The sequence below is a fragment of the Grammomys surdaster genome, unplaced genomic scaffold (genome assembly GCF_004785775.1).
Source record: "Grammomys surdaster isolate TR1022 unplaced genomic scaffold, NIH_TR_1.0 262, whole genome shotgun sequence".
NCBI classification, from domain to species: Eukaryota; Metazoa; Chordata; class Mammalia; order Rodentia; family Muridae; genus Grammomys; species Grammomys surdaster.
In genome coordinates, this window is record NW_021604703.1 from 3,505,593 (window position 1) to 3,527,331 (window position 21,739).

At 44.8% G+C, this 21,739-nt stretch overlaps 1 protein-coding gene across 2 annotated transcripts in view; it reads right to left on the reverse strand.

Moving 5' to 3' along the window:
- The window catches only part of Fstl4 (follistatin like 4), a 419,001-nt gene that overhangs the window by 329,037 nt on the left and 68,225 nt on the right, over positions 1–21,739 (reverse strand). The window contains exon 3 of one of the 2 annotated variants that reach the window (XM_028775987.1): positions 14,148–14,160. The exons of the other annotated variant lie outside the window; for it this stretch is intronic. Coding sequence (XP_028631820.1) covers positions 14,148–14,160 — 13 coding nt within the window. The remainder of the gene's footprint in view (positions 1–14,147; positions 14,161–21,739) is intronic. 2 annotated transcript variants of the gene reach the window in all.

A 21,739-nucleotide genomic window follows, 5' to 3' on the forward strand; every position in this document is an offset into this window, starting at 1 on the left:
GGCTGTCCTCTCCAGAAGACCATTAATGCACTGATCTGCAGTCCTCACATGTCCTTGCTGCTGCCTGCCCACTCTGTTTCTGTGCTGCTAGAAAATGAAAGGCTTCGGGGATGGATGAAAAATCATCCTTTATTTTGATTCTGTGTTTGAACATCTTCCACTTCTCTGCAAATTGAGGGTATATTTTGGTACTTTGGCTAATGCCTGGTGTATGGAACCAGAGAATCAAAAATTAGTCATGGTTCCAGGAAGATCAACGTGGCTAGATGTCTCAGAGTCAGCTCACTGTCACCTGAAATGACTTCTGAGCAAAAGGACTCACCCCAAATCAGGTGGGGCCAGCCAGGGCCAGTTCTGACATCCTCTAGCTCGTCACCCCCACTTCTCTCTTTTTCTCTCTCACTCTGTTTCTCTATTTCTCTCTTGCATGCACATGCATTTGCATGCATGCACATGTGCACACACACTCACATATACATGTGCACATATACACACACATACACACACATACACACACACACACACACACACACACATACACACACACACACACATTGAATTTACTGCATTCCTGACTGATGTTTTGAGCATTCTTGACAGATAGTTCTGTTAAATACTCAGGACTAGATTTGAAGGCAGAGAGACATGATTCCATAAGACCGAACTTCCATTTATGCAGTTAGCAGCCAGCCTCTTGGCACTGCAGCCTTGGCCAGGCTTGGGCCATAGCTCCCACTCCTTAGAAGTCTCCACATACCTCAGGAGCTCAGCTCCTCCTAAATAAATGGTGTGTGCTGAGAACGAGGGTGACCTTTGTCAATTAGATTTAGTCTAAGCACAGAGCATAGCCTTCCTGGTATCAGCCTATCACTCTCAGGGACTTGGTTAATGATGTACATGGTGGAACAGATAGAGTTGGCTGTAGATGAGTTCCTCTGGGGAGAGCATTAAATATATATCACCACGGCTCCAGAAAACAGCCATCTTCCCCATGGGAAGGTAGGTGTCCATGACTCTTTACGGTAGCCTCCAAAACTTTGCCCTGTCTACCAACCACTGTGGCCCTTGGCTTTCTCCAACCAGGATTTGGCCACACTAAGTTTTGGTTTCTCAAACTCTTACTCTCCCTAGACCTTCACAGGCTGCTAAGTCTCTTTTACTTACTGGGCAAATTCCTTCTGTTCTTGAGAGAGCGGTCATGATCCCCTGGTCTGAATTCAGTGTGCACCCATTTGTACTGTATCATCATTCTACTTCATATCTGCTTCCCCTTGCCCCCCCAGTAGAGTTTACCGAGCTTGTCACGGCTCCTCTGTGTCTCTGGCACTCAGGGAAGGTCGAAGCACTTCTCCTATGTGAAGACTGAGCTGAATCGACTCAGTAAGGAAACACTAAAGCAGTGATGCTGACATGCCAGCAGATCCCCCATCTGACTCTCCTGAGCCAAAGCTAGCGCACCCAGACCATGACCAACACCCCTGTCCAACCTACATGGTTCTTTCCAGCTCAAGTGGGTTGGCACCTCTTACACACATAGCTTCCCTGATGACCCTTTGTCAGCCGGGATGGCAGGGAGCATCACCTGGGATTATATAAAGGAGCAAATGGAGACATCTAGACAGGACTGGTCTTCCTTAGACACATTACGGATACCACATAGGATTGCTTGCCACTCGGTGTAGCCACACCATCATGCCCTGTCCACCAGCTGTCATGGTAATGCTGAGTGCTGTCTCTAAGTGCAGTTTCTGTAGCATCAAACAGGCAGACCTCCACGCCCTTCCCACCAGGACAAGGATGTTGATTCCCAGTGTGAATCTGAAAGCCAGAATCAGCCTGGTCCCCAGTGTCTGTGTGGAGGGCAGCTGCCTCCGTGATCTGAACACCTGCCCAGCATTTGTCCTAGAGCAGGAAATAAAGTTGTACTGTGCTAAGCCACTGAAATTATGAAGCCTATTTGTCACTGTAACCCAGCATTCCCTACAAATACCCCAAGGCAGAGGGAGATAAATTACTCACCCTAAATATTAACAGCAGAAGCCAGCAGTGGAATCCATGTTTTAATTAAGAGTCCCTGCATGGCTCTGTGAGGAACTAGCGTTCCACAAGGCACGGCACTCGGGTCCCTCCACCTTCCTCTCTGGACATGAACCCACCTGGCTAGCACCCACCTATCACCCACCTTGGTTCACAGGTGTGCTCAGCACATCAGCAAGCACATGCCGATCCAATGTGCCAAGCTTTGTTCTCACATTTATAAACACTGGTTCACTTCACTCTTCTACCCTTGTGAGATATGTACCACCACCGTCACCATTTCACAGATGGGGAAACTGAGGCCAGCTGCTTCTCTGGTGCCAGGTTAAGCAGCAGGAAAGCACATAACCCAGGCTAAGAATTTTTGGTTCTGAGTATACTTGTCAACACAAGGGTTTAGCAGAAGATGACTTTTGAAGTTTTAAAATTTTTAAATGAAATTTTAAGCTAAATTCTTTGCTTAAATTTTTAAAAACTTTAACCTTCTGTTTTTGAGACATAGTCTCAAAATGTAGCCTGGTTGGGATTTTACTTGGCTATGTAGATCAGGGTAGCCTTGAACTCACAGAGATTCCCCTGCCTCTGCCTCCGAAGTGCTAGGATTAAGCACATAAGTCACAATATCCAACTTATTTTATGTTTAAAAATATATGCAGAACATATGTGCTTCTATGTTTAGGAATGTGCACATGAGTGCAGGTGCCCTGGCTGCCAGAAGAGGGCATTGGATCCCCTGGAGCTAGAGTTACAGGCAGCTGTGAGCCACCTGATGTGGGTGCTGGGTGACAAGGGCTGTAAGGCTGGTACACACTCTTAACTGTTTAGCCTTCTTTGCAACACTAAATGGTGATGTTCTTGTTTCTAAGGACTCACTTCCCAAAATTTAGCGCTCAGACTTCCGTTGGATTTTGTTTTTAATAACACTTTTCACCTGCAAGACTATATATATATATATATATATATATATATATATATATATATATATATGAAAGACAAGTATTTGTAAAAAAAAAAAAAAGAAAAAGAAAGAAAGAAAAGAAAAAGAAAAGAAATTCTGTATTATTGGAGCTGTGCCTAAACGTCTCTGAGAAGATGTCAGCTTTGGAAAGCCAGTTCTTTTCCTAGGCCAGCTAGTGCTAGCTCTCAGAGTGTGACACCCAGTCACCTTGCTTAGATTTGGTGGCCCTTTCCATCTCATGAGTCTCCCAATGCAGCTAAAACTGCTGTATTGAGTGGATTCCATTTTCTATTGGAAGCAAATGATTTTGAGAATTCTTTACCAGCCCTTAAGAGGACTGGAGACACCCGAGGGTGCTGTAAAACCCTGAGCTAGCTTCTAAGGAAACTGGTTCAGAGAAAATGTTGCATGGTAGCATCTCAGATGGTAGCATCTGCTTTGGGGGAAGAGTGTGTGGTGGGGGGCAGGACAGGGCCTTTCACAGGCTTGTGGGAGCAGCAGAAGCACTTTCTGCTCACACTTGATTTCAAAGGGACAGTATGCATCCAGGACTCCAGGCTCTGGCCAAGCATCTGTATGCTTCATTAGACATACTTGGCAAACTCTTCTGGTTCAGTTTTCAAGGGTCATGTGTGATGCTACATCATGAGATGCATAGTTAGGTACATGTTGGGCACAAGCCTCAGCATCATGAAGAGCAAAGTAAATGAAATAGCCACAGGTAAGCTAAGCATACAGCACCTGCTGGCAAGAGAAGCGTACAATAAGACAGAATTGTCCTCAGCCTGGGCTTGGATCTCTCCTGTGCCAAGGGGTCTAGCTTCACTTCTGTTGCTGTGACAGCATACTCTGACAAGAAGCAACTTACAGGAGAAAGGATTTATTTTGGCTCACAGTTCTGGGTCATAGTCCATCACTGCAGGGAGGTACCACTAAGAAGAGACTTCAGACAGCTAGTCTTGTCACATCCATAGTCAAGCAACAGAGAAAAGGATGCACACATGCCTGGTGTCTGGATAGCTTTCTCTACCCTTACACAGTCCAGGGCCACAAACCAGGGAATGGCCCTGTCCTCTTTCAGGCTATGTCTTCCCACATTAGTGAAGGCAAACACAATCCCTGAGACCTGCCAACCTGACCTGGCCAATCTCTCATTGATACTTTCTTCTCAGGATTGTACACTGGATCAGTTTGACAATTAAACTACCCATGATACATAGGGTTATCAAGGTTCATGAGAGAGAACTTTATCCCCTCCAATGAAGCCTCTGTATTGACAGGCAGCTTTCAGTCAGACCTGAGGTTAGTGATTCTACTCAGAGCACAGTACCCACCATACCCTCCACAAAACCACCAAAGTACCCACATGCTGGGGAGCCCAGTAACTTCTTGCCAGCAGCTAGACCAAGGTTTGTACCCAGTGCAAGAGGTCCACAGGCTGGGGGTGATGGTCAGATGGGCACAGGTCAGACACTGGACTCTACATTTTGTCCATTAACAGTAATACAACCTGGCATAGAATCTTGTGCCATGAGTCAGGATTACAAGGGCCTGGAACCTCAGTGGGCAGTGCTCACCCTTCTGGGAGGTCAGATTAGGATCCAGGCTAGGACCTGTGTGGGTCAGACACTTGGTTTGGCTTGTTTGTTTGGTTTGTTTGTTTCTCACAAGAGAACTAATGTGAAAAGCAATGGGTATAACCACTGGGCTCATGCTCTGCCATTATGCCTGCATACCACAAGCCACAGTGAGCTTCCCTTCACACTAGCTCAGTACCTATCCATTGAGGTCTTACTAACCTGGGCTGGGAAGACGGCTCAGTCCATAAACTGTGGTTGCTATGCAAAATGAGCACCCAGGTTTTAATCCAGAGCACCCACATAGAGAGCTGGGCATGGTGGTACATATCTGTAATCCCAGAACTTGGGGAGAGCAGCAGATCCCAGGAGCTTCCTGGTTAACCAGCCCGACTGGGTCAGAGAGCTCCAGGCTAAAAGAGACCTTGCTTCACAAAAGAAAGTGAAGAGTAATTGAGGAAGACCTCCGGCATCCATATGAACATGGACAGATACATGTACACAAATAATATGTGTGCACATAAACACATATCACATACACAAATCTTAATAACCTTTTCATATTCTCTTCAATTAATCATCACAACCACAAGGCACCTTTTCCAGAAATGTTGCTACCTTCCTCTTCCCAGTGCTATGAATGAGAAACAACAGCAGGCAGGATCAGGTTACTGGGCCTGGACTTCTGGCTCCGACTTTTCTGGCCATATTCATCAATAACTCAGGAAGCCTCGGGATACCTACCTCTGTTGCTGCTGATCTACTGAGAAGCAGCAGGATTCAAGCTGTGCATCACACAGCATTCTCCCATCCCAACAGAAGTCCAAGCCCCCCCAGACACCTCCCTGAAAGAACAGTGCTCTGAATAGATTCCTCAGCCTAGGGGATATAAAGAGATGGAGAGAGCCTTGCATCCTTTATTGGCTTAGATTCTGAGCTATGGTCTGACATGGCCAGGTAGGAAACATGATCTTTTTCTCGGCTGCCTGTTAGGGCTGAGTTTGTACCAACACAGGGTGAGTGATGGCAGCAGAAACCCAAACCCTCGGTTCTTTACTCACAGCCATGTTCACAGGAAAAGGACATAGTGAGCTCATTTCTGATGTCTGTCACCACAGTATGCAGTGTTTTGTCAATTCATAAATTAATTAATAGTTGGTGGATATTTACCATGCCTACCATGAGACATGAGAAGGACATGAGAAGGAAAAGCAAGCATACTCCAGGACAGGGAGGTGACAGGGCTCAGAATGCAGCTCTCTAGTAGGCGAAATGCTGCCCACAGGTATCCATGACAGATGCCTGAAAGCTCTATGTGCGGTTCCTTATGAAGACAAAGGACTCTGTAGCGTGATTACAAAGGATCTAGCGGTGGAGAGATGGCCACCAGTATCCAGTATCATCACAAGGTCCTCCTCAAGGGAGCATCAGCATTAGAGGAGGAGATACTGAGACAAGTCGACATCAGAGAGGCATGGAGTCACCAGCCAGAGGCAGATAAAGCTAGGTAACCCCCTGCCCCCATGCCCTGCCTCCCAAGCCCTGCTCTCCCAACTCCTCTACGCTGTATGTGGTTACAAGCCGAAGCACTGTACATAACCTCAGGAATCCACAGCCAGCACACGCTACCCTCACATCACACACCTTGTACTGTGTGTCTTTTTGAGTTCACAGCATAGGGAATGGTGTTCAGTATACTTTCCAGACCCAATTACAGGCAGACGGCCTCCTTTCTGGACATGGGACAAGGCAAAGCCTCCAGTTGGACAGGAAGAGAGTGAAGAGCTCATGGGAGACTCTGCTAGCGAAAGGGGCTAAGGTGCTTCCCATGGCTAAGAAGCCTTACAAACAGGGCTTTGTCTTCCTCTCTCTGTACAGATTCAGCTTCTCAGAAGACCTGGGTAAGGATGCACTCAGACAGTAGACAAGCTCATAGCCTGCATTGTCCATGCCCCTGCAAATGCCTGCATAGAAAGGCCCATCACAGCAGGGCTGGCCAGCAGCTTCTTGGTATAACAAGCCCTGTCGACTCAGAGAAATGCCCCACAGACGCCATCTCAGCTGACACTTCCAGGCCTGGGATGCAGGTGTGCCATGCTCAGAACAAACGGTGCCTCATGCTCAGAACAGTGCCTTGTAAGCCAGGAGCTTATGCTGGAAACAAAACAGGCTTGGTCATGAGCTCAGAGTCACCAAAATAACCCCCATGTGACCCTGAGGCTTGACACCTTGGTTTTAACACCATAAAACTTGATTTTGCAGTTTTAATTTCTAGATGTAAAACAACAAATGTGTGTTGGTTAACCCAGCCAGCTTGGAGCAATTTGTTACCACAGCAACAGAAAAGGAACATAAGTTTCCTACAATAGTTACCCCTACCTCTTTAGCACGGCAGACACCCATCAAAGCCCACCGACGGGAAGATAATTGTTTCCCCCAGCACCATTGGCTCACATTAGACATGAGCTGCCCCAGAGCTAGGGATTATAGTTCAGCCAGGCACGTTCCTAAAGCAAACCCAAGGTCATAGGTTTGATTCCCAGCATAAGTACAATAAATACTTATTTAAATATTTATAAATAAATGAATAATAAGAAGGTGGGCTCCAGAGCAGATTTAGGTCTTCCAAGAAGACAGGGGGCAGTGGGCCAGCCTCGCCCCAGAGGACCCTCCATCCCACCCACTGTCCTTTCTTGCCTTCCAACTTCTCAGCAGATTCCATATCTATGGCTCCTCAACCCACCCAAACCTAGCTCTACTGGTAGCAACCAGCTAGCATGGGAAAGAAATGGCTGTATTTAAGGCCCCTGCCTACAGTCAATAAAGTAGACCCTCAACTAAGTAGAAATTTGCATGTTAAGGTTAGGAACTCGTCCATAGATTGAGATGTAAACATTTTTGCTGTTATTTTTGAGATAGGAAATCCACATGTAGTTCAGTAATCTTGTCTCTACTTCCCAAGTACTGGGGTTACAAGGATGTACCCCCAACTCCAGATCTGTCTATGAAATCCCTTTGCCATTTTCCAGTGAATAGAGACCTCTCTGCTTGGTCCTAACTTGGGACAAATCCAGGACAGGGTGAGGAACTGAGGACATAAAATTAATCAAGCCTGAGACACTAAAGTGTGGTAATAAGTCTCTTATATTCTTGTTTTGTTTTTTGAGACAGCGTCTGCGGGTTAGTTTTATGTCAGCATGACACAAGCTAGAGTAATCTGAAGGAGGGAACCTCAATTGAGCCATAAGAACCGGCTGTAAGGAATTTTCTTAATTAGTGATTGATAGGAGAGGACCCAGCCCATTGTGGGTGGTGTCATCCCTGGGCTCGTGGTCCTGGGTTCTATAAGAAAGCAGGCTGATCCAGCCGAGGGGAGAAAACCAGTAAGCAGCATCCCTCCATGGCCTCTGCATCAGCTGCTACCTCTCCAGGTTCCTGCTCTATCTGAGTTCCTGCCCTGACTTTCTTCAATGATGGGCTACAGTGTAGAAGTGTAAGTCAAATAAACCCTTTCCTCCCCTACTTGCTTTTGGTCATGGTGTTTCACCACAGCAATAGAATCCTTAACTAAGATACAGGGTCTCTCTACACAGCCCTAGCTGCCCTGGAACTCACTGTGTAGACCTGGATGACCTGTGTCTGCCTCCCAAGTGCTGGGCTAACCGTGCATGCCTCCATGCCCAGCTTGAGGTTCTTACATTCTGATGTGTTTCTCCACACACACCCACGTTCCATCTATGCCTGTCAATAGCATTTCTGGTCACTCTATCCTCTATGCACCAGTAACTATTACCTCGTAACCATTAAATCCAGGGCCTGCAAGGTCCAGCCTCACAAGAATAATGTGGTTGAAGGTACACAGCCCCCAGGTCAAAAATAAGATTCTTCACTTGATTTTTTTTCCAGAACAGCCACTGAAGTAAACTCACAATTTACAGCAACTCTCATTTCCACCCCCCTTTATCTTCTCTACACCCAGCAACCCCTGGGGTCTCTCCACACAACTGCCCTGAGCTCCTCACTCAGTCTCAACTTTTCTTCTCTGCAGACCCCCTTCATTCCTTTAACACAGTGCTTCTTAATGAGGAAAGGAGCTAAAAAGAGGTGCAGTATGTCTGCCTCGAACTCATACATTGACAGTCCATCCCTCCTACGTAACAGTATTTGGACTTAGAATGGCATAAGGTCAGGCCAAGGAGGCCATCGAGGTGGGAACAGATCCCTGTGGGATTACCAGACTGCACTGGCACCTTCTGATAAGAGGCACATGAGCTGAGAGCCCTCTCTACCCCAGTATGAGGACACAGAGGCAGCTATTACAACCCAGGTAGAGAGTCCTCTTCAGGTCCACAGTGATTGGGGCACGGTCAATAAAAGCATGGTGATAAGTCCCTGGGGTTTAATCCTAGTCTGATAGTTTGTGGTGGGATGGAAATCATGTTATATTCTGGGTGTTTCTTTCAGTGTTACCAAGGGTCTTGAACAGTGCGTTGAGTACACAGGATGCTGAACGATTATGTGTGCTGCTGAATTACAGGCAAGGCTCAACATCTTGCACATGGTCCCCATGTTACCAGCCCCACACCACGGAGCTTCTGTAAGCCACACTGAGTGATGAGCAAACATGTGGAGAACTGAATAGACTTCCTGGGGGGGGCAGCTTCTCATGCTCTCATCTGCAGCATCAGATTTCACCTTCTTTATATAAGTAGCGCGCGTGTTCATGGGAGGAAACAACTCCTGAGATCTGTGAAGAAAGGGTTGTGCAAATGTCCTGTCCTTAAAGCACGGTGCTTTCTTGTGCGTTAATTTAGGCCTTCCAACAATAAACCAGCTTCTCCATGTTTGTTCCATAGACGCTTATATTTACCTCCTGTGCTTTTCAAATTGTAAGCCTACAGGCATGTTCTTTCTTACAACCTATCTTCTGCATCTTCACAAGGTATTGAATGCAACTTTTCACTCCATCATACACACGTGTACATTAGTTGTTTGGGATGATGGATGTGGCATGATAGGTTTTCTCAGTTTTCTTTGAGCGGCATTTAGAACATTCCTTGCAGTCAAAAGTGATGAACATCTTAGGAAAACGTAAAATGATTTAAAATTAAGCTCCAAATAGAAAATAGGAATCTGTGAAATGTAGGTAGCAAATAAAATAGCAATAAAATGATTACGTGTGTGTTATTATTTCACCTTTACTTATCTATAAGAACATATTTTGATTATTTCATATTTCATTATTATGTTCTTGAGAGTCAATGATATTTTTTATTGGTTATTTTACTTATTTACATTTCAAATGTCATTCCCCTTCCTGGTTTCCCCTCCACAAACACCCTATGCCATCCTCCCTGCCCTCTGTATCTATGAGGGTGCTCTCCCACCCACTCGCCCACTCCTGCCTCACCACCCTAGCATCACCCTGCCCTGGGGCATTGAGTCTCCACAGGACCAAGAGCTTCCTCTCCCATTGATGCCAGATAAGGCCTCTGCTACATACGCAGCTGGAGTCATGGGTCCCTCCATGTATATTCTTTGATTGGTAGTTTAGCTCCTGGGAGCTCTGGGAGGGTGGGATCCAGTTAGTTAATATTGTTGTTCTTCCAATGGGGTTGCAATCTCCTTCAGCTCCTTCAGTTCTTCCCCTAACTCTTCCATTGGGGTCCCCAGGCTCAGTCTGATGGTTGGCTGCAAGCATCCACATCTGTATTGGTTAGGCTCTGCAGAGCCTCTCAGGAGACAGCTATACCAGGCTCCTGTCAGCAAGTGCTTCAGTGTGACTACTCGTACCTGAAATACATTCATGCCTTACTCTGATGAGTACGCTCATTCTCTTTTACATTTGTATGTATACATGTGCATCTGTGTTCAGATGCACACAAGCCATAACATGTATGGAGGTGAGAGGACAATTTGCAGGAGTTTGTTTTCTTCTATGTTGTGGGTGCTGGAGATTAAACTCAGGTTGTTGGGCTTGGCAGCAAGTGCCTTCACCACAGAACCATCTCTCAAATCCACTATCTATTCTCTAACGTTAGTTGTCTGTCTCTCTGTCTATCCAGTCAATCTACCTACCTCTTTGTTGCTATTATAGAGCCAAGTGCTTAAATTGCGTGTACTGATTTTGTTTAAGAAAGGATGTATAAACAATCTTCTGGCTTTTCTATACAATCATATCCTTTGTGAATGACAGCTGTCACTCTTCCTCTCTGGCTTTGGTCTTGGTTTGCTATGCTGCTTGAGGCCTCCAGAGCAAGTTAAATAGAAGCTGGAGAGCTGGCTGCTGTGTTTAGTTCCTTAACCTAAAGAGAAGGATTTCAGTACTTCTCTCTCAAAATAAGTATAATGCTCATATCCTAGCAGTCTGGAAGCTGAGGCAGGAGGATTGCCAGGAGATCAACACCAGGCATGGAGCCTGTAATCTTAGCACTTGAGAGGCAGAAGGGGCAAGAGGATCGTGAGTACAAGATCTTTGTCTAATTTGTAGTGACTTTGAGACCAGCCAGGGCCACCTGTCACTCTTTCCTTTTCACATACATACAATCAAATATACAACCCGAAACAACAACAACAACTACGATTTTAAACTTAGAAAAATAGCAAGAATGAATAAGGACTTTGCGTCATCAGGGTCACCATTTTGCCCTATTTGCCTGTTAATTGCTCTACGCACATATACATGTACACAACATGTATTGCTATGCAGGTGCTGAGTGAATATTTGAGAGCAAATACAAGACAGCATGTTTCTTTGGCCTCAAGCGCACACTTGTTAAGGTCAAGACAGTCTCTTATGATACAATCAGGCATGTTGGCATTGCTACCTGACTACCATCTGATCCTTGGCCCTATCTGAGCTTTGTCAACTGCTCCAGTCATGTCCTTAGAGCTATTTTCTCTCCTAGTCCAGGATCACAGAGTGCAGTTAGTTGTTATGTCTCTTTAGTTTCCTTTTATGTGGAACAGTTCCTCGGCCTTTCTCTGTTTCTCAACCTTGATATTTTTGAAGAGAGCAGGCAAGCTATTCTGTAGAATGTCCCTCAACCCAGTTTCCTCTAAGGTCTCAGTCATAACACTGTCATAGGAATAGCAAACACAGAACTGACCCCTGTCCTTCTCAGGACAACCTATTAAGAGGCAGGTGACATTAGTCTCTTCCAGGCCTAGCAATGTAAGTTATAATTATTTCCTTACAAGGCAACACCCACCAAGTGTCCCCAGCAAAGCAGTCACTATTTGTCCTTTGGTCATTAAACACTAATGCATAGAGGAAGGCTTCTAAAATATGTAAATAGTCTACCCCTCATCAAATGTGACTCCTGGCTTTTATTATCCACTGAGGTCTTTTCAAGTCCCATTATTCTTTCTATATTTATTGCCTGAAATTCCTTCAAGAAATTTGATGAGATAACTGCATGTATTTGCTTATTCATTTATCTAAATTACTTATGCCTATAGAGGCATAGATTCTGGCTTTATTCGATGTATTATAATTACTTTCTAATTATATTTTCTTAGGTCTCTGTGACTGAAAATGTCCCTTATAGGCTCAGGTACTTGAACACCTGATGCCCGCTTGGTGGCACTATTTGGGGAGTCAGTGTAGTCTTCCTTATTGGAGGAAATACACCACCGTGGGTGGGCTTAGAGGCTTTACAGCCCTATCCCACTTCCAGTTCATTCTTTCTACTTCCTGCCTGTAGGTAAAGACAAGATGACTCAGCTTCCTGCCATTGTGTTTACCCCACAGTGATGGACTCTCATCCCTCTGGAATCATAAGCCAAACTAAATTATTTCTTCTTTAAGTTGTTTATGGATATGTGTTTTATCACAGCAACAGTAAGATGGCCACCAACCATTAGGTGTGTGAGATGACTTCAATGAGCTGACTGAGCCTCGGGCTCCCTCATACAGTTAGACAGACACACAGCTGGTGTCAACCTGCAAATGAAGCCCGTCCAGTCAGATAAAGGCCCTAACAGAATAAAAGTTGCCCTCTCTCAAGTACGAAGGCATTATCTTAGCAGGTTGCCTTTGAATTTGAGCTGCAGCTCATTCTCGGCCTCCAGCAAGCTAGGCGACTCCATCAGATTTAAGACTTGCTAAATGTTCACAACCATAGGAGAGAGTTCTTGAAGTAACTCTTTTCCTACACATGGACATCTTATTAGTTGTGCTAAGAATCCTGACTCTAAGAATCCTGACTCATACATATTGTTCCAGGCAAAAGCCAGTTCTACAAGTCGCTGAATTTAATCTCTATGTTTGCATTAGGCTGCTGGGGGACAACACTCTTCAAATACTGGACGCCAACGCCTGATTGTTTTCCGGAAGGATACAGCCTTAAATACAGAAGACTTTACTCCTTTCTCCTGGGTGAAACATCTGTGACATTTTACATATTCCTAATATTTTACAATGGATCACATAGCCTCTCCCCACAAAGTCTTGCTCTTTGTCCCAAAATATAATTTGACACCTTTTCCTTCTGAGTGCTTGATCTGCAAACCCACGGAAGTCTACCATCTTCCCAGCCAGGCCAGCCACCCTCCCTGTAGGCAGTTGGTCAGTTTGTCTCACGTTTCTCCTCTCATGTTTTATCACATGCAGGAAGCGTTTGGCAGGGGGAGGCATTGAACATCCCGCCTGACTAATAATCTCCTCATCTTACTCATTTCATTGGTAGATTTCCCCTTCCTTGATTTATGACAAGAGCCAATATTGGCGAACTATCCTCTTTCTCAGATGGAGGGTCCTCTAGCATCTAACTTCTGATAACATTCTCCCTTCCTGCTTGGTAAGAGCCTCCTGAGGGCTCTTCAGGTGACAACTACTCTTCTCACAGAAGCCCTTCTGCAGCCAGCAGCATCTCTTCAGAGCCCTTCCTGCTTCCTCTTCTTGGTGACATTGGTCACACTGTCCCAAAACAATGTACTGGGCTTTAGGTTTTCAAACTTACTAAGTAAGATTGCCTATTGCTGTGCAACACACCACCACAAAAGAGCACTTAAGACCAGGCATTTTCCAGATGTCTCAGTGTCTCTGTAGGTCTGGTATTCTGGGAGGATCCAGCCAGGTAAACTGTTCATGCATGGCTGTTGTCAAGTGGTCTGGCATGACACTATTCTTCCTCTACTCAGTCTGGGGTCCTCCACATGCTTCTCTTGTATGGACTCAGTAGGCCTTAACTGTAGCAGTGACCTCAGGAAACTTATACAGTCTCCATTGGGGTTCAAGGCCCTGCATGTGTGTTCTAACTAGCACTGTGGAGCCAGCCTACTTTTATGATCAACCTCAGAATTCTATATATAATTTCTACCAAAGTGCCCCACATTCAAGAGCAGAGGGCATAGTTTAAAAAAAGACATCAAATATTGTGGTGGCTATCTTTGGAAAACATGTCAGTAACTTGGTGCAATCTCTTTTTCTCGTTTGTGTGTGTGTATGTGTGTGTGGTCCATGTGTGTGCACATGTGTAAGGGGAGACAAGAGGATAACCTCAGATATTGTTCCCCAGGTGCCAACCTCCTTGTCTTTTCTGACTAGGTCTCCACAGTTAGGCTAGACTAACTGGCTAGAGAGCCCTGGAGATCTTCTTGCCTCTGGAGATCTTCCTTCTGTGTCAGGGTTACAGGCTTGCAACACCATGCCTGGCCTTCTCAGTAATTATTTTGAAACGTGTTTCTGAAGATCAAACTCAGGCCCTCATGTTTTCGTGGTGAACACTTTGCCTTTGCTATCTCCCTCAACACACACAGTCCTTCCCTCCCTTCCTCCCTCCCTCCCTCTCTCCTTCCCTCCCTCCCTCCCTCTCTCCCACCCTCTCAGATCTAACTAGCCAGTGTGTCCTTTGCAGCTAGCAGGAATACACTGTGGCAATGTCTCACTTCTCACAAAGCAGCACTCCAGAGCCAGTTTTTTTGTTTCCTTGTTGGTGCTGGAATCATCTATTCCTCAAGTGAGCCTTAGCTGAGAACTCTTGGGTGCTCAGAGGTTCACTGCAGTGTCATGTGTTACTGTTCCCAGACTTTGTCAGCACAGGCACCCCCACTTCTACTCCAGCCTTGCTGATACGTCCCACTCCAATCCATAAGCGAAGGGTGCATTCTCGACCCTCCTCTTTCCGCATCTGTCACTTTCTTCCTCAACAGAGAGAAGCCAGGCCCTCCTTACGCCCAGTTACATTTGTTGTTGAGGTCTTACATTATGGGGGACAGAAGGAAGCCCCTCCCATCATAGAAAAGAAAGTCTTAGGAAAAAGACACCACTCATGAATGGACCAAATGCCTTTCTGACACTGATGGGGCAGTCACATGACTTTTCTACTAAAAGTGGTGTGATAAATGACATGGAGAGATATCCAGTGGCCACCAAGGATGCTTGAGACAAAATCAAACTGCTACAAGTTATCTTTTTTTTTTATTAGACTCCAAGTTTAGTTCATTGTTTTATGCTTAGGGTTTTATAGCTATGTTAATAACTGGCTTTTCCTCTCCATCCTGTATTGTTCTTTTTCATTTTTATTGTTGAGGTGGGGACTCATTGGGCAGCCTAATTGCATCCTTCTGTCTCAGCCTCCTGAGCGCTGGAATTATAGGTGAGCAGTACCAGACCTGGCACCCAAGCCATCCTTCCTGGGTTTGAGCTTCAGGCAGTAGCCTTGTAAGTGCACATGCTTATTCTGTAGTCTAAAAATTCAGACAGGAGTAAAATAGTAACTCATCCAGTATTTGATCGAAGCCCCTGGGCCATTATCTATATCTGCTGCTTTCGTGGTGGTAAAATTTACAGTGATTGGCCCGACTCTCTCATTAATTACTAGAATGACTGAGTTTTTAAATTTTTATTATTACTTTTTGGGATTAAGGCTTTATCTTAGTCATTTCTCCCTTCCTCCTCATCCCTCCAAGGCCTCCCATAAACCCCTCCCAGTTCACCCATATAACCTGTTACATCTATATAATGTTATTAGTATGTATGTTTTCAGGGCTGACTATTTGACACAGGACAATCAATTGGTGTGTTTTTCCTCGGGAAGGACCTCCTCTCCCACTCCAAGCTTTACTCAGTTTCCAGTGCTTTGTGTGGGGTTGAGGTCTCGTGGGCTTTCCTCGTACACGGTTTGGCTTGTTCTCTGGTGTTTTCCTTGTTCGGCTCATGTTTGAGCAGTCATGTTTGGTGAGACTTTACAGGTGTAGCTCCTGGTATTACTGAATACACAATCTCACAGTAAACTTCCTGATCCTCTGAGGGTTCTTACAATCTTCTAGCCTCTCTTCTGAAATGTTCCCTGAGCCTTAGGTGTAGGAGTGCTCTGTAGTTGTTTCCACTGGGACTGGACTCCACAACTCTGAATGTTGATTGACTGTGGTTTTCTGTAGTGGTCCCTATCTGTGGCAGAGAGTGTCTTAACTTTCTTATGTGTATGACTGGGTGTGAATATGTGCACATGAACCCAGGGGCCCATGGGAGGAGAGAAGAGAGCATTGGGTTCCCTGGAGCTGGAGTTGTAGAAAGTTGTGGGCTCCTAATGTAGGCACTAGGAACCAAACTTGGTCTTCTAGAAGAACAGTTCCTACTCTTATTGGCTGAGCCACTGATTTGGCACCGTGATCAAGTTTTGCTTTTATTGGAGTTAGCAGATTTTTTTCCCCCTGTGGATTGGACCATCGGAATTCTCAACTGTGTTGCCAAAATAAGATTCTGTTAGAATGTTAATCTTCAGATTCAGTTATTAAATTTATTCCCCTTTTGTCCTTGACAAGTGATTCTCTTTTCTTAATGACCACTGCCAGACCTTTGCTGGTTTTAGTTTTTCAGAAGAATCAGAATTTGGCTTTCTTGATCCATTCCATTATTTTTTATTTTAATTTCATCCATCCTTTTCGTGATGGTTCTTTATTATTTATTCCCTCTGGTTCACTGGCTTTATTCTAATGGTATTTTCCTAACTCTGTGAGTAGGATATTTAACTCATCAAAATTTGTGCTTTCTTATTCTAATGGAGCTATTTAAAATCATGTAATAGCTCCCACTGTAATTATGATTCTGTCTACTTTTCTTTCATGAAAAGGAGACTTTATCTCTGCTGTGCTGACTACCTTGATGAGCACACTGGATCTAGAATGTTCGTGTTCCTGGGAAATTTTATTATTGTTTAGTGATGCTCCCCATCCACCTGTGCTAGCTGGGAAGGAACCCAGGGCTCCTCCTTAGAAGGTACCACTGAGCCACCCTTAGCCCTGGCAAGCATCTTTCTCTCCAGCAAAGCCTTGTGACTCTTTCATCTCTCTTTGATAACCAGCAGGCAGCTCTGGTGGTTTTACTGTAATATTCTCTTCCATTCTTTATTTCTAGATTTTCATTATCTTTGTATATTATTTATTATAATTACAGGGACTCATCTTAGGGCATTATGCATGCTAAGCCAGGAGTCTGCCACTAGCTATGCCCCTAGTGCTTATTGTTTAAATCTATTATATGAATGTGGCTATGGTGTTTGTGTATATGCATACAAACATTCACATGTGTGTCGATGCATGCATGTATATGTTATCATTTGTTAGTAGATGTGAGTGGAGGCCTGAGGTTGACATCTACCAGATCATTCCTTGATTACTCTCCACCTTATAGAGAGAGTCTAGGTCTCCCATTGAAATCGGTGTTTGCTGCTTCAGCTAGGCTACCTAGATCGCTTGCTCTAGAATCTCATCTTTGCCTTTTGGTTTCCTGGGAGTGTAGGCAGGCTCCCACACCTACCCAGTTGGTTTTTATGTGGGTTCTAGGGATTTGAAGTCTAGTCCTTACTCTTGTATCCTGACATACAAATATACAAACACATATGCATACACATACATACACACACACACACACACACACACAGAGAGAGACAGAGACAGAGAGACAGACAGAGAGATAGAGAGAGACAGAGAGAGATAGAGAGAGAGACAGAGAGAGAGAGAGAGAGAGTTTTATATAGTGACTCAGCTCACAGCATCCACATGGTGGCCCACAACTACCTTTAAATCAATTTCTAGGTGATCCTACACCCACTTCTGACCTTCATGGGTATCTACCTACATGTGGCATATACACACAGAGAGACACTCATAAATAAGTCTTAAAAAAATATCTCTAGACTCTGAGGCTGGTGAACACACTGGTGATGAGCACCAGGAAGCTGAAGGCCTGCTGCCATGGGGAGTGAGCACAGCCATGGTGTATCCAGAGCCAGCTTAGACTTTGGACGTGTGCTTTCTCATTTGGCTAGTCTTGATCTGTACTCTCCATAACAAAAAGACCTCTAATTACATTTAAAATACTTCTCTGAGTTCAGCAAGTTGTTCTAAAGTCTCATTAAGCATGAAGGGACCATGGACACTCCAGAATTTACAGCCAGCTGTTCTGAAATACAGGTAGCCTGGGTGACATCTCAACCTATAGCTAGTGTATGAATGAGGACCATCTTACTGAGGACCAAATCCAACCATGGAAGAAAGGGTGGCCCAGGTTGACTCCAGGAAGTTAATGACAGAACTGCATTGTAGTGTGCCACTTGGTGTCAGAACTGACCTCTAAAGGGCTTTGTTCTTTGAGTGAGGACCATAGGTGAAAAATGGGTCTTCTGCACTGTATGACTCTCAGGGAAACCAAAATTCTCTCAGGAAGTCCAGGCAAGCAGGACAGGAAGGAGACTTATAATCGTGGGTTAAAATCACCAATGCTGGCTCTGAGTGCTCACCATAGTGACATGAGTAGATAGAGGACTTTAAAATTACTATCATTAGGGAGAGAAAGATGGGGAATGGGAACGGATAATTGGAACCTATTAGAAAGAATCAAACGGGCACTCCAGAACACAGAAATGCAGGCCCTGGTTTTACGAAATTATTGACTAGACAACATAAAAATGAGTACTTTGAAAAGTAAAGGTTAATTAATGTAAAAATGAAAAGACAGGCAGAGCAAGAGAGGTAAAGGGCATGGCTACTAAGTCTAAAATTCCATAATGACCGCTCTTCCCTCTCAACACACTGAAGACACTGCTTCCTACTTCCTGATCTCTGTGGGAAAGTGCACATAAGTGCATTTTTTCATAAGAGATGTCTTTTCTCTGTGGCTCTGGTTAAGGTCATTGTTTTGTCCTCAGAAAATATGTGGGCTTAGACTCCTTTTTGGTCATTTTCTTAGAGATTTATTAGACTTACTATGTCTGACAGCAGGCCACCTTCCTTTGGTTTTGCTCAAAACTTTCAACTTTGACCTCTTCTGACACTAGTCACCTGATTCCTCTCTTGCTGTGGCTCCCTATACAAGTACACAAATGCTTCTGTCCCTGTCCTCGCACTGTGCAACGTCAATGGTTCTAACGTCTCAGTGCTTCCTGTGAGCATCAAGAGCTTCGCCCAGTTCTCTTCAGTTACACCCATTTTGCTCTTAAATCCACAAACTGATCATGCATGCTACATGTGTGCATGTGTGTACATGCACTTGTACATGTGTATGTACATGTGTGTGCATGTGTGCATATGTATGTGCATGCACACGTTTGCACAAGTGCACCTGTACACGTGTGTACAAGCCAAAGGACTGTTCTGCAGGTGCTCTCAGCCTTGTCACTTTGACAAGTGAGAGATGGGAGCTTACCCAGTCCATCAGTGGCTGGTCTATGAGCCTCCAGAATTTTCCTGTTTCCAATTCACCAAAGCTGGGATTACAAATACACGTGGTACTCCCAGCTTTATTATAATATTAGTATTATTGTTATTGTTGTTATTGTTGTTGTTGTTTGTTACATGTGTATCAGTGTTTTGTCTATGTGTATGTCTATCTGTGTGCCTGATGTCCATGGAGACCTGAAGATGGTATCAGATCTCTTGGAAATGGAGTTAAACATGGCTGGGAACTGCCATGTGGGTGCTGGGACTCAAACTGTATCCTCTGGAAGCACACCTAGTGCTCTTAGTCACTGGGCCATCTCAACAGCCCTACCCCCAGCTTTTTACATAGCTTTTGGGGAGCAGACTCAGGTCCCTGTATTTCTAATCCTTTCATCAACTAAGCTATCTCTCTAGCTCTAATTGTTCAAAAAGCCAATTAAATATTTTCATTTCTGAAAATTACATTTGGTTATTTTTCATATTTTTCCCAAATAGTTCGTTTATTATGGCATTTTCTTTGCTCAAATCTTCAGCTCCCTTTTTGATTTCTTATATCATGCATGATTTTAGTCTGTGTTTGTTAATTCAAATTATCTGAAGTGTCCAGGGTTCTCTATCTGCTGTTCTTACTTAGTGTTTTGCCTCCCTTCATATTTAACAAAGAGCTTTTGGCAGAGACACTTATAGGACAGGACAGCACACACAAAATCCCAAGGTCTGTGTTGAAGAGTCTGCCCAGTCAGGGTTTGTCTACTCCCCCAGCTCCCCCAGGTACCCCAGAATACTCTGAACTGGGGCCACTTACGGTCAGTTCTTGGTTTGAAGCCTCCTCAAGAACTCCTACCACAGGAACTCTGATGAAAATGCAGGTCAGAGAAGCTCCCCTGGTTCCTGCCTTTGCCTGGCACTGTGTTCTGAGACAAGCAATTTCTATCATTCCTTCCTAAGGGAAGGCAGGCATGGTGACTTCTGCTCTACCCCAGAACTAACACTGAGGCTGCAGGGGTTTCGTGGTAGCTGAGATGAGTTTTCTAATAAACCAACGTGTCCTGTGCTCAGCTTCCAACCCTATGCCTCCTGAGGTCACAAACACCAGAGCTCAAGGTCACTGGTGCAGGACCAAGGACTCTCAAAGCAAAAAGTCTGTCTCTAAGCCCTGATTTCCTATTTTCTCTGGTTTTTCTGGCTTTTTATCAGTACTACTCTTCCCTGACTTTCCACTGATGTCTTTAAAGGATGGCTGAGATATTTTACCTATAACTTTCAATTGCTGTAAGTGAGAAAGTCAGCTGAGGTATCCTGTCTCCCACGTGGCAGAAGCAACAGCCTGTGCAAACAGTCCCGGAATTTTGACTTTATTACTCATCTTCCCACGTGGTGGATAAATGTGATTTCCTAGCAGTGATAAAAGAAAATAAGTCGGCCTGCATTAATCCACTGCTTCCTGAACAATGGATCTCAGCAAGTGTTCTCTGAAGACTTCTGGCTTCCCATTACTTCAGGTACAGGGAGGGAGAGGACCTCCACCCCAAACAGGACCACATAATAGCCAATAGCGAAGGACAACAGAGAAAGACACATCTCATCTTTGGATGCTAGCTTTGAATCTTGGGATGTGTGTGTTTCAATAGGAGTTACCATAGAAGGCAGAAAACTAGTGAGGGGCCATGATGGGGGTGGGGTTAGGGTAGGAGTTGAAGGGGCTTTAAATGAAGCAGAATAGGGCTCAGGTAGTATTAAGGGGAAGGGAGGATAATGGAACAAGAAAGGTTGGGTTGAGTGGGAGATGGGAGGGCAGGGTAGGTAATGAGTATGGGGAGAGGTGACTAAAGACCTTTGAAAATGTCATATGCAAGTCTACGATTACTAGAAGTGTCCTAAATATATGTTCATATATAAAAAGAGCTCCCTGATAGCAGGGGGACAATGCCTCTCCCAGTCACAAGAGGCCATCAAATAAAAATCCCAGGATTACCTCTATTCAAGTTGTTTGTCAGTGGGGACCATAGACATCTTCCAAATACTAAGGTTACCTCCAGAACTACTTGAAGGTAAGACCTTACTGCTGAAGATACCACATACTTGAGTCATAGGGGATGGAGAAATCAAGATGGGACTTAACCACTGGCTAGCATTCTTAGGGCTATGAGGTACATGCTACTTGGAGAGAAAAGTAATCAACAAAATATTACCCAACAAAATATTGTAGACTCTGTGAGCTACAATAATGACTGGCACCGGCACAAGGTACAACAGTGACATGAATGTCATGAGTGACCACTTGCTGAATGGACTTTTAGCCATGGAACCCATAACTAGGCAAGGAACTATTGGCAAGTGATGGCTGCTGGAGGAGAGCTTTCTTCTGGGATAGAGTACCATGCTCCGACGGGTGATCTTACACCCACGCACACGCAAGCAGGATCAAGGAGGCTCAATGGGTGGGGGTGGGGGGAGGAGGGGGAGGAAGGGAGGGAGGGAGGGAGGGAGGGAGGGAGGGAGG